At 37.4% G+C, this 13,835-nt stretch overlaps 1 protein-coding gene across 4 annotated transcripts in view; it reads left to right on the forward strand.

Annotated features, from left to right (window-relative positions):
• LOC108714283 (microtubule-associated serine/threonine-protein kinase 2) overlaps positions 1-13,835 on the forward strand; it is a 143,508-nt gene that overhangs the window by 9,834 nt on the left and 119,839 nt on the right. For all 4 annotated transcript variants that reach the window (XM_041590442.1, XM_018258372.2, XM_041590443.1 and 1 more), the window contains exons 2-3: positions 491-638; positions 2,452-2,597. In XM_041590442.1, coding sequence (XP_041446376.1) covers positions 491-638; positions 2,452-2,597 — 294 coding nt within the window. The remainder of the gene's footprint in view (positions 1-490; positions 639-2,451; positions 2,598-13,835) is intronic.

The following is a 13,835-nucleotide window of genomic DNA, read 5'->3' on the forward strand; positions in this document are numbered from 1 at the left end:
CCACAGTGCAACGGGATAGGGGGATAAGTCCTCTTTTGTATATAGGATAATTGCTTTAAATGTGGCGGACACCCCTCCCCCCTTGCACTGATATATAATTGAAGGCTGGCGCAACTGTGGATGTCTGCTTCTTTTTAACCCGGCGTTCTAATGTATTGCTTAGAGAATAACTACCAGGACTAGCAATGTTTTAAAGAAGAGGATCACTGGTTTTATTGTAGTTGTAATTACATATGAAAGCAGCATTATAAAAGTCAGAACCACCTGTTCAGAGGGTAGGAATTCTACACAAATGGTGTTTAGTAGCAAATGCATTATAAATAACCCCTAAACCTTTGAAAAAATATAAAAAATTGTAGTTGGAAAGGTAAGTTTATAATTTGTATTCTATGAAAAATAAAATTTTATGTGGAATTCCCCATTAAGAGATAAGTGCAAGTGTTCTGAATTTGGCAACTTTTTTTTTCTAAAATGTTTTTATTCCTTTTAGGATACTATTCACCCTCCTGCTCCACTGCTGTTCAGAAAACTGAGCAATCCTGATCTGTATTCATCCACAGGAAAGGTAAAACTGCATCGTCAGCTGAGCCAGGATGACTGCAAGCTTCGTAGGGGAAGTTTAGCCAGTTCTCTTTCAGGTGAGTGGTCCTAATCTCCATCCTAAATGTCCATCCATGTCTCTTAAAGGGATACTGTCATGGGAAAAAAGTTTTTTTCAAAACGCATCAGTTAGTAGTGCCTGTGACATGCACATGCTCACTGTGCTTAGGAAGTTGATGAGAGGCTAAGCTTAAAGGGCTTTGCAAATTAAGTAGAAAATTAGGTTTGCCTGTCTTAGAAACTGATGCTACAGAGCTGATTATTAAATTGTGATGCTAATTGCAATGGTTTCTGAGCTGCCTTGTAATGAACACTGAAGGAATTATGAATCAGCCTTATATTGTGACAATTCTATTCTATTTATGCAGTATATTGTGTATTGGTCAGTAGTCTCAGGTAGCATGTGCAATGAATTAACAGAAAAGAAGAACTGGAACAGGCATCTTTTGGGGGCACAGAACTTCACTGCTAAAGGACTGTGGTTGCCTTGGGCTGGTACAGAATCCCAAAACATAATGTGCAGCATTTCTACCCTTTTTCTTTAAGATTTAGTACTCCTTTAAGTAACAATAAGGTTAGTGCATTTGCATCCCTTAAGGTGGCCATACACTATAAGATTTGACATCGCCAAATCAGCGGATCTTTTCCCCGATATGCCACTAACGGCAGGGCTATATCGGGGGTCATCTGAACGTTCAGCCCTATGGCCGAACAATCGGATTACGACGAGCGCAATGGGCTCCGACGTGTCGGTCGGGAGAAAAATCAAACCTTCCCGATCAATATCGTGTCCAGATATCGATCGCAAAGACCCATCGAAAGCCTCCTTACTCGCAGATTAGCTGTCAAATTGGTCTAAACGACCGATATCGGTAGCTTTATCTGCCCGTGTATGTCCACCTTTAGGGTAGGGACACACTGGGCGATTTGGGGAGATTTAGTCGCCTGGCGACTAATCGCTGCGACTTTCCACGACCAATCTTCCCCGAATGCCTCCCCTCGCTCTGCGCCTGGCTAAAATGAAAAATCGCCTGCGCTAATCACACGCGGCGATTCGTTTTCCGAAGTCGCCCGAAGTTTCCTCGTGAGGCAACTTCGGGCGATTTCGGAAAACGAATCGCCGCGTGTAATTAGCGCAGGCGATTTTTCATTTTAGCCAGGCGCAGAGCGAGGGGAGGCATTCGGGGAGAAAAGTCGCGGCGATTAGTCGCCAGGCGACTAAATCTCCCCAAATCGCCCAGTGTGTCCCTACCCTTAAGTGCTATAGCATTTGCCCCCAGGGTTATTGTAAATTACCCTAGTGCCTTTTATCAGATAAGAGGTTTATTGTTCTATTATTGTTTCAGTGTATAAGTTTGTTTAGAACATATTATGTCTATTTAACCAATTTTCAAACCTGCCTAACTGATTGGCCAGGTGGGCCTGTTAATCTTTTTTTTATCACAAATTAACTGTTTACTTATGTGTATGGCCACCTTTATTCAGTTTGTGGTTAAATAGGCTGGGAGAAGTGTGAAGTGAGAGTGCAAGGGCCAGAGTATAATGTGAAAACAGAACGGGGTATAAGGAAAGGAGGGAACAATTTGTAACAGATAATAGATTTAGTGGGGGACAGAGAGAAACAAAACAGAATTTTGGGGAATAGAACAGGTAAAGTGTAAAAAGACAATTAGGAGAAGGAAAAACCATAAGGTTTTTGCTGTAACAAACACATTTTCTCCTGGTCTTGCTATAGTAGTAGAGTAAATTTAAAACCATGTTGATGTAACTTTGTTTATCCCCTTTTTCATTGGATTTGCTTCCCAAAGTACTGCAAGTTTGATATTTGATAATTTTTTCTCTATCTTAAAGGAAAGCAACTTCTTCCACTATCTAACAGTGTTCACAGTGGTGTTGGTCAGCTGACAACATGGCAGCCATCAGCAGAGACGTCCAATCTGGTCCGAATGAGAAACCAGTCTTTTGGCCAGTCAGCACCTTCCCTTACAGCTGGATTGGTAAGTTGTTTTTTGCTGTCCCGTTTTCACAATTCAGCAGAGCGGTAAAGGGGATCTGTCAAATTCCAAATCCTGTGCTATCATGCTAAAGCTAAATAAACTTTACTAACAGTGGGGAATGTGAGGAGGGCAGTGACATGAAGGAAGTGCAGAAATGAAAATTGGTGTTTCATGTTTAATTTGAAAAGGACTTTTTTTATACAGCTTTTTGTGTCTGGGTGCTGTTCCCCTTTAAGTGTAAGCTTTGAAGCAACTTTATAAGAAAATACATGTTAAAATAGAGGGCATTTGTGTTGTATTCTGTGTCATTTACATTTATTTTACTCCTTGTTCTTATAATGTTTCTAGTTATTTTTAAAGAGTTCATTACCTTCCCTTTTGGCTTTTCCAGTGTTTTTCTGCGTTAGGCTGCTAAGTACTTTTGAGAAAAACATTACCAGTATTTTGGCATTAACAAAGCTTCTTGGTTATTGTCCATGTTTTATCCCGTGGAAGCCATGTTTTGTGGTATCCTTGTTTCTAAGTGATCTTGGTTTGGCTGTAAAAAGCATAAAATGTTTGTGTCTTTTAATGTGTTTCAAGGGGTTTTTGACATTACTGACAAGTTATCAGAGGCCAAGAATCCTAGGATCTTGGAACTGACGAGATGTGTGCAGCTGTTTTTCTCACCATGTCCTGTTTATCACGATGTTAAGCCTTTCAGCGAATGAGCTGCCTTAAATGTATTCAGGATTATTGCTAAATTTTATGTATCCTCTTCAGTTTGAAAAAAAAAAAAATGGAAACTTGTATTTTGTCTTCATAGGCATAATTGTTAAAGGGAAGTATCAATTACATTAAATTGTATTGTAAATTATACTGTTTTTAGAGGTGAAAATCTAAGCAACTATCCATTATACATTAATTACAAATTTTAAAATGTTTGTTATTAATAGCAGTATCTGTCTGACTGTTTATATTATCTGTACTTCTGTCCCTGTCTCCTGAAACAATGTTGCAAGCCTGCTGATACAATCTGATTAAAAGAACTTGAGGAGACCTGTCTCCTATTACATTGTTTAGAGCAGTGATCCCCAACCAGAAGCTTGTGAGCAACATGTTATAACCACTTGGATGTTGCTCCCAGTGGCCTCAAAACAGGAGCTGATTTTTGAATTCCAGTCTTGGAGGCAAGTTTTGGTTGTATAAAACCAGGTGTACTGCCAAACAGAGCCTCAATGTAGGTTGACAATCCACATAGCAGCTAAAAATGGCCAAGCAGAGCACTTATTTGGCACCCCAAGAATTTTCATTTTAGTGTTGCTCCTCAACCCTATTTACTTATGAATGTTGCTCGCAGGTTCAAAAGGTTGGGGATCCCTGGTTTAGAGAGTCATACCCAGAGAACAGAGAGGATTAACAAATACAATTTTTTTACTAATTACATTTAAAGGGGATCTATCGCGAAATTAATAATTCTTGAAATAAATCATCATGTCATATTATAAAAGTTCCTAAATATAATGTATTAAACATTTTGTACAGTTTTCAAAATATTTCACCTTTTGTAGTGAAGCCTGTGGAAGCTGCTTCTCTTCAACCCGTCTCTGGTCAGCTCTGAGGTCGGGTCGGATTTATTTGCAAGACAAGTCTACCCTCACTCTCACTGGCTGCTAATGCTGTCACTCAAGAACAGTTTACTGAACAGCCAGCAACTTTCCCCTTGCATCCCGTTAATCAGCATTGGCAGTGCAGTGGCTTGAAAGGCTTGCTGTTCCCCAAACTAAATACACACAAATCGCCTGCTTTCTGTTTTGACCACCGCTCCCCCAGAGAGGCAGGTGAAAAAGCGGCATAGTAAAGTGACTTCTAATACTTCCTGACTATCTCACGTAACTGTGTCCTGCTCTCTCCTTCTAACCCTCCCCCCTGCACATTCAATGCTTGTGAATGTTATTTAAGCTTTGTGAAAGTGAAAGTGCTGCAGGGAACACTGAAGGGAGCATGTGACAAGTTACCGATTCTGCCCTTCTGTGAGGGGGAGGGTTTGAAGAAGGAGAGAGCAGGAGCCGGAGTTATGTGAGTCTGGAACGGAATGAAACAGAGGGGAGGGGGGAACAGAGAAGGAAATCTTTACAGCTTACTAATTTACTACTGCACTGTTTTTTCAAATGTTTGCCAAGGGTAGTTTGGGGACATAGAATTGAAGACATTAGGAGCTGTGTGTGTTTAGGTGGGGAAATGGATAAGTAGGATTTCAAAGCCAATGTACTACCATACTTTTTAAACAATACTTTTATACTTTTATAAAAGTGCATTCTTTGGTGCAGCAGAGTTCTAGTTCTGTATTAGTTTAAGCACCACCAATGCTTCCATCACTGCCTGAAACTTCCTGCTGCATAAGACATTGTACATAGGGACTCTACAGATCTGCCAACAGTCTTCCTGCACAGGTAACACACATATTTCTACACACACACATTTTACAAAAGTTTTGTCTGCTTTTTTCTTTTGCCCACTTATGCACATATATTTACACACTTATAAACCAAAACACATATTTAGAAGAGTGTACACATGCATATACACACTTTTTATTTGTATTTCTTTATTTTATAATTTTGTGTTTTTCTTCACCAAAACCTGTTTATTTGGCAGCATGACAATTGGATCAAGTATTCTGACCACTAATCATGCTGTTCAGCCAGTTATTTTGTTTTTTCACAATTGTATTTGATTTTTGTGATTTTATTGCAGCTTTATGCTTGCATTGTTTGTTGCTACTTTTTTTAGCATAGCTCTGCAGTTCGCAGTAGAAAGATGTCTTCACACATCTAGAATTGGTCAGAATCTGTATTATCCAAAAATATAACGTTTTCTGGGGTATGTACAGGTATGGGACCTGTTATCCAGAATGCTCGGGACATGGGGTTTTCCGGAAAATGGATCTTTCCATAATTTGGATCTTCATACCTTATGTCTACTAGAAAATCATGGAAATATGAAATAAACCCAATACGCTGGTTTCGCTTCCAATAAGTATTAATTATATCTTAGTTGGGATCAAGTATAATAAACTGTTTTATTATTACTACACAGAAAAACGGAAGTAATTTTAAACCTTTAACTGCTAAGCACATAGGAACTACGCAGTCAAGGGCTTCCTAAGCCGCCATGCAGACGAGTCTGTTGTGTCCCCAAACCTCTAGGCAACGAGCCAAGGGGGCTGCCACCTAGGTCCTGCGACACACATCATCGCAGGACCCGACTTTAACAAGACTTACATGCAGGCACATGTACACTCACATACTTTTGCACATATTTACACACTTACATACACATTTACACACTTTTTAGAGCTGTACACACATGCATACACAAGCACACATATATTTTATGTTAATTTATTTTTTTTCATAATCTTATCAGTTTTCCTCTTGTTATTCCGCTATTGGATCAAGCATTCTGACCGCTAACCACATTGTCGGATCAGTTATTTTGTTATTTCATTAATTTGCCTAATTGTTTTTTATTTGGGGTCCACACATGTCGGCTGCTTCGGTTCATCTACATATGCATATTGGGCATCAAACTGTTCAGTATACCCTTGGTGTCAATATCTATGGTGTTTTCCAATTGTATGTAAGAAATTGGGTGAGATAAATGTGGCCAATTGCAATATTTTTAGGTGTTTTCAGAAATGTAAAAACCGCCAAAATTTAGGATGATACGGCTGTATTTTTTGCCCAATTATCACTGTCCACCTGCCCAATTTTCCATTCCCTCCTGCCCAATTTTCACTGCTCTCCTGCCAATACACTATATTTATATTTTTCTCAGTACAATATTTACCAGTATCTCTGTCTGTACTTGACTGAGAGAATGTGCAGACCTGACAGCCTTACTTTTCTCACAAGGAGCTTCCAGAGTAACAGTTGGTGTGAGGATGCTATTCAGCATGGAGAAGGGTGGGACTTTGCTAGTTGCTAAGTGACGTCATAGCTAGTGAGAAGCCACTCCCATTCAGCAGTAGCTTGAACTGTCTCTCAGAGAAAGCACCCTCATTGCATGTATTAGTATTTCATTTTACAATAAAAGTAAGCATTTCTGCTAAAGAATTATATTTGAAGATTTTATTATTTCCACCTCAACTATCCATCAGTAGAATTTGATTTTCACGATAGATCCCCTTTAAAAATATCTGTAAACCTAAAGAGACAGAAGACAGGAGAACAAACAAAACATAAATCCAAAAGTCATTTGGTTTGCTCTTGCTACAGTATAATAAAATGTCAGAAGTAGTGTTTTCTCCACTGAATTTTTGGTAAGAAAATCCAAAGAACTACCCATGTTTCATGTCATTGACTCCAGTGGTATTCACTTGCCGCTCAAACATGGCAGATTGCCCTAAACCTGTTCCGTTTGAGATATAGGAGGTGGATGCTGTTGAAGTCAATAGCATGATGCATGTACAATATTTAACAAAAAAATAAAATTTTACAGCCGACAGATTAAAAATTAATGTTGAAGAAACCCCCTTAGGAGAATGAAAGCCTCTCTAGAGTTGGCTTATATTGTTTAAAACTTGTATATGCTCCTTGCTGTGCTCTTTCCTGCTTCTGTCAGCGGTTTCAGATCTTTTAGTTGTAAGCTGTAATGTATAAGGCTTTCATTACCTTCTCTGTCTCTCAGTATTGATGTGTAATTCATATGCTTGATGTATACACACTTGTACAGCACTGTAAAATGGGTACTGTATGTGTTAATAGTGGTAAACAGACAGTTGTACTGAGTAATGATAAATGCCTTATCTCTGTACAACTGTAGGATAACTGATCATGTAGTGCAGCCTATACCAAATGCCTTCTCATTAGAGAGAGACATTGAGTATGGGCATTAACTTCTTAATCGTTAACCCTACAGCACCAGGAGGTCTCACAGGGAAGCATTTTACCTTGAAAATGTTACCAAAAACTGTCAACAGCAGGGGGCAGCATGGTAGTTCGGTTGGTGGCACTTGTTCCTTGCAGCACTGGAGTCCTGGATTTAATTCTGGCTTGAACACTATTTGTAAGGAGTTTGTATGTTCCATCAGAATCTACATTGGTTTCTTCTTTGTGCTCTGGATTTCTCCCACACTCCAAAAACTTACAGGGAGGTTAACTGGCTCCTGATAGTGAAGTCATTTTAAATTGTAAGCGCCACTGGAGAAGGGGCCGATGTGAATGATTTATAATCTATGTAAAGTGCTGCATAAATGTGTGCTATAAAAATAACGTAATAAAATAACAACAAAAGTAAATAGCAGAAGAGAGAGCTTTAACGTAGAATCTGCAGTAGAATCTACACACAGTGTCCACTCTAACTTCCATAGATAGGTTCCAGGTTCACTTTAAAGATAGGCGGAACAATTGCTGTGTGATTTGTTTTTTTAAAAACTTTTAGCTTAAAAGCCTTCTATTTAAATAAGAAATTGGTCAGGCAGGGTGGGTTGTGGACTAATTGGCAATCTGTTCAATCTCCTTCTCTCTCTTCTGTTGTGGTCCCGCACTGACATTCCCAAGGGACCAGTGGTTTGTGGTTTTTTGAGGCGAAGATAGTTCTTACTAGTTAGGGCAAGTTAAAATTTGAGACCACAGTCCTGGGTACCCTGCCTTCTCCATCTTTGTGGTGTCCCAGGATTAGAAAATAATTAGGCAGAAGTATTGGGGACAACTCCACCCTCTCTTTTTCCTTTTCTCACTATTTTCAGTTGAGTCCATTGGAATTAATTTATCCTGAAATACTTAATTGGTCACAATGAATTTTACTATTAATTACTATTACATGGGACAATTATTTAAATGCACTGCACTTTAATAATTTGGAATCTGTCTGTTATTAACTGATTTATTGATATTTTATGAATCGATTTAACTAAAAGCACTGCACTTTATAAATTATTAATTGTCTGAACTTATTAATTATCGGGTTATAATCAATTATACCCAGCACTCCTGATACATAATGTTTTTCAAAATACGCTTCACTTAGTTTTTAGATATTTATTAATATATATGCACTAGCACTTTAATACAAAATGGGCTAATTGCAATATTAATATCAAGTGGGAGCAGCATTTATCCTAATTGAGTTGTACCTTATAGTAAAATTTTTTAGATATTGTGTAATTTCAGCACTGGTGGAAGAGGGGTTCTTCTTTTTTCTTTTCTTTTTCACTTTTAAGATATGCCATCCTGCATGTTTATTGCAAGATCCTGTGGCACTGAAAGGGTTTAGGACTTAAATTGTCTGAAGACTTTAGGACTTAATAACTGCAGAAACCCCTGTATTCAGCACAGAATATGGGATGCTAGAAAAATAGCTTGTATTCCAATCTTAAATTTCTGCTAGCAGTCTGAAGGGAAAATGTAACCCTCAGTGTGCAAATCTTCCTCAATACTATTATGTAGAAAGACATTAAACTTCTCTACCATTTGCTTACTGAGAAAAAGAACATTGGAACACTGTATATGACTCCTGCAGCACCTCCGCAGCTTACGGTCGCATCTGGCTTTACATGTACGATCAGTGAAGCAAAGTCTACAGTTCTTGAAAAGTTCACGGCAGCCATCTTCTCCCGAGCGCTCTTCTTCCTGTATTGAGCGACGTTTGGTGGGCGCATGCGCAGTAGGAGGCATTTTCCGGTAAGAATCTACTGCGCATGCGCCGAATGTCACGAAGTTTCTGAAAAAAGAAATCGGAAACTTTGTGACTTTCGGGCGCATGCGCAGTTGGAGGCATTTGCTGGTACAGAGCTACTGCGCATGCGCCTGAAAGTCACAAAGTTTCCGATTTCTTTTTTCGGAAACTTCGTGACTTTCGGCGCATGTGCAGTAGATCCTTACTGGTAAATGTCTCCTACTACGCATGCGCCACCAAACGCCGCTGAATACAGGAAGAAGCGAGCTAGGGAGAAGATGGCTGCTGCAAACTCCTCTGGAGAGGACCTAGAAGGAGTGGTAAGTAACAAGTTAGGGGCATTTGCCCGGGGGGGGGGGGCTATGCATGGGAGAGGGGGAGGGATTTTTGCACCCAGGGGTTGAATTCTCCTTTAAAGAAGAAGTAAACTTTTATTTTCTCAAATTGCTCTTAATAGTCCCCTAGAATAACCAACCTTAGTCCAAGCATCAGCCTGTGTGTAAGCACCTGCACTGGAATCACAAGATTTTCATATTTACTGATTAGTGATACAATTTGCTGTATTTATTGACCAGTTTCTTGCACTTGCATCTTAATTAATTCAACTGTGGTTTTGCACTATAACTCTCTGCACTTCAAGTTTAACCTTTTTTTGTACATTTTTAAAGAATACTTTGATATTTCTATTACGGTATTGAAAATACCATACCATTCTGTTCAGAGTTATAGCTAGGACCTTTATCAAGGATAACAAATAGTTACTTGTGCAAATCTTAAATACCCATAGCCATTGTGAAAATGGAGCCAGAAAGAGATCAAACAATCAATTAATGTATGCCTTAATGAAGATAAGTTGAATATGCAAAGTGCCAAACATATTGAAGTGCATTTCACTAATCTATCCACTAGGTGTCTCGCATATTGATCATAAAGTGATATCATGTTGCTATACCATATATCAACCGTGCATTTTAGCAACCATGTATTTTAATAAAATGCAGAGTTGCTATGGTATATTTTATATGACAACATGATGGAATGCACTGTCATTTTATGATTGATATGTGAGACACCTAGTCCTCTGAAAAGCAAAAAAATGGGGTTTGACTATATTTTCTCTCTGTATGATTGTATTGATATGAGCTGATGCTACAGATCCAAAGCTTGCTATCTATAAATCAAAAAAGGTGCACTACGGTGTATGCTTGAAATACAGACCAAACCAGTCATTTATTATTGCATATTTGACTTTTAACTGACCGTAAGCAAGGTTGATGCTATCAAGACCGTATAAAGAAAGATGCACTGTAGTTTCTAGTATGATAGAGCTGCAATTTTTTTCCTGCAAATAACTTCTAACAAAAATTATTAGCCCCAGAGGCGGACAGGAGATGTTTGTGTTTGCATACCTCCTGTCATCATTTTTTCTGCTTGTTAATAGACTACCGTGTTCTTTTGTTATTGTTTGGACATATTGGTATTTAGCTAGCTGCAGTCATTTCAGCGTGTTCTTATTTTATTAAAGCCTATGAATCATTCTATTTATTTTATATGTGTTTATTTGGTATCAGAGCAAATCCTGAGTTTTTTTAACTTTATATATTTAAATAGATTTATAATGTGCACAATGTTTTAAAACCCATAATTCTGTGCTTTTACAAACTGGTATACAAAATATCATGAAGCAGTAGGGGGCAGCAAATGGTAGTATTTTTTTCCCCTGTACTCTTGTCAGACATCTATGAAGGACCTGTATTCTGCCATGCAATTAATTAGTCTACGACAATACAAAAGACAGAAAGCTGCTTGCTTTTACAAAAAAAATTGCTAAATATATTTGGCCATATTTGCATTTCAAGTCTGCAGGCTATTTTTCAGGAAAGTGGGGAGCGCATGATAACTGAGGGCATTAAGAAACAACAGGAAATACATACAGAAATACATTTCAGAAAAATAAAAATAAACTACAGTAATGTCCAATATGTTCTAAAACCTGCTGCAGATTTGAGACCAGGATGGACATGTAGCCCATGTGTCTGCACGAGATACACTCGGCAGCCCATACAAATGATATTCTTCTGCTGATAATATTTAACAGTATTTTTTTTTAGCTCTGCAGCAGCCGTAGTTGAGTGGAGCACATTCACTTTTTCTCACACTTCATTTTTTTGTGTGGAATACCCAGCCAGAGGAGGGTGCGGTGGCTTGGATGATTTATAATAATTTGCCATCATCAGCCTGATTACGGCTCGAGTCTAAGACCCGAAACATTGAATAAACCCATTTTTTTTTCATCACAAAAGACCTATGAGTGCGGATTTCTTTGCTATATATATATATATATATATATATATATATATATATATATATATATATATATATATATATATATATATATATATATAGATATAGATATAGATATATATATATATATATATATATATATATATATATATATATATATATATATATATATAGATATATATATATAGATATATATATAGATATATATATATATATATATAGATATATATAGTTCCCATTTACTCAGGTACATACCTGGGTGCCAGCCAAGAAAGGTAAGTATATATGCACAGAAAGTGTTTTTTAACTTGCCTCATAGTGCTCTAGCACTTGCACAACTTGGGAACCTTTAGTAGCCTGTTTGCAGTGTAACATAAAATATGCTTATTTCTAGAGCAGTGCTTTGCAAATTGTATTACTGTGCGTCATGGCAGGCAGTAAGAACAGGGCTGATTTGCACTTCCTGAGTATACATGTTGTACTTCACTCAGATTTTTTTATTACTTGGATGAGGTGCAAAGCACAGGCAGAAGTACTGTCTGCATAAAGTTGTCTAGGACTTCTGGTCTTGGTAAATTACCCGTTCTCCATTTCTCTCTGTCACATCTGCTTTGGTTTGTTCCATTGAAATTAGATCTGGGTTATATCCCTTTCCAAAATCTTCATATCCAATTCCATAAAAACTGTCTATAAGGAATATTATTGACGCAGTATTCATTCATACTTTTTGTTCTTGGGCACCTTTTCCACAAAATGTGTAGAGCAGTGTTTTCCAGTTTATATAGTGTAATATTCCTGATTATTTGATTGAGCACATAACCAAATTACCTTATGATTATATTTTGATACAAAGACATCTGTGGAGGCCTTCAGTCCGCTTTTCTTGGACTGCCCCATTTGGCCCACAAGCCTTTCATTTGACAGCTTTGGCATACAGATAAAAATCCATTATTCACTTCAGCACAGTGATGCGATAATTTATAGCAATTAGCTAAATGCAGGCTGTGTAATTTTGGCCACAGCTCCGATCACATATTTTCAAGCATATAGTGCCAAATATTTGGCAGTCAGAATAAAAGGCATTTTCTTAATGAACGCCTTTAATAAAAACTCCAAACTGTACATACAGGGATCAAAAAAAAGGATTGTGAGTAAAAGGTTCTGTGTTTGTTCTCTTTTGATGATCAAAAGGCTTTCAATAAAAGACCTATCAGAAGAGCTATTCTTCTCTGAAAAATTGAACTCTATAATCAACCTTTTATCTCTTGCTTCAATTGGATATACCGCATATGTGTCTGTGCATGGTTTGTTAATTTTCTTACGTGTCCCTTCATAACCTGATGTTAGGAGCCAAAGGGATAGGAGTCGTGGTTACCTGGTTCCTGGAAAGTAAATAGTCATAGCCACCCTTTTCCCAGGGATTTGTGAAGCTCTACTGGACCTGATATAAGGCATTTAGTTTCTTGGTAAAGTCATTGTTTTACAAAAAGCATGTATCACTAATTCAACTTTAACATATATACAGTAATACTCGCAGAGAAAGTTTTGTTCTACAGTGTTTCAAAATGTTGTATAGAAGTAGTAGAACACATTAGAGAAAAACTATATACAGTTTAGTAAGTTAATACATTTGTGTAGGTCTACTACTTCTATATCAGATTTGGGACTCCTGAGTGGATGTTTCAGGAAGCTGTAATTCTCTAATTAGATATTGGACATTTGATTGTGAAGATCAAGTTGCTTTCACAATGTATGAACAGACTTTGTCTATATATATATATATATATATATCTATATCTATCTATCTATCTATCTATCTATCTATCTATCTATCTATATATATAATTAGGGATTATATATATCCAGGGACTATATATATATATATATATATATATATATATATATATATATATATATATATATATATATATATATATATATATATATATATATATATATATATATAGTGACACCTAGGGGCAGATTTATCAAGGGTCGAATTTCGAAGTAAAAAATACTTTTTCTATTTTTCACCGAATTTGGCCATCAAACGAAAGGTTCTAACAATTTTAGCGTACGATCATAGCATAGCTAACATAGCACTTCGGCAGCTTTAATTTGGACGAAATATTGAAGCCAAAGTTTTTGGCTATAACCCAGATCTAATTTCAATGGAACAAACCAAAGCAGATGTGACAGAGAGAAATGGAGAACGGGTAATTTACCAAGACCAGAAGTCCTAGACAACTTTATGCAGACAGTACTTCTGCCTGT

Source organism: Xenopus laevis, chromosome 4L (assembly GCF_017654675.1).
Source record: "Xenopus laevis strain J_2021 chromosome 4L, Xenopus_laevis_v10.1, whole genome shotgun sequence".
NCBI lineage: Eukaryota > Metazoa > Chordata > Amphibia > Anura > Pipidae > Xenopus > Xenopus laevis.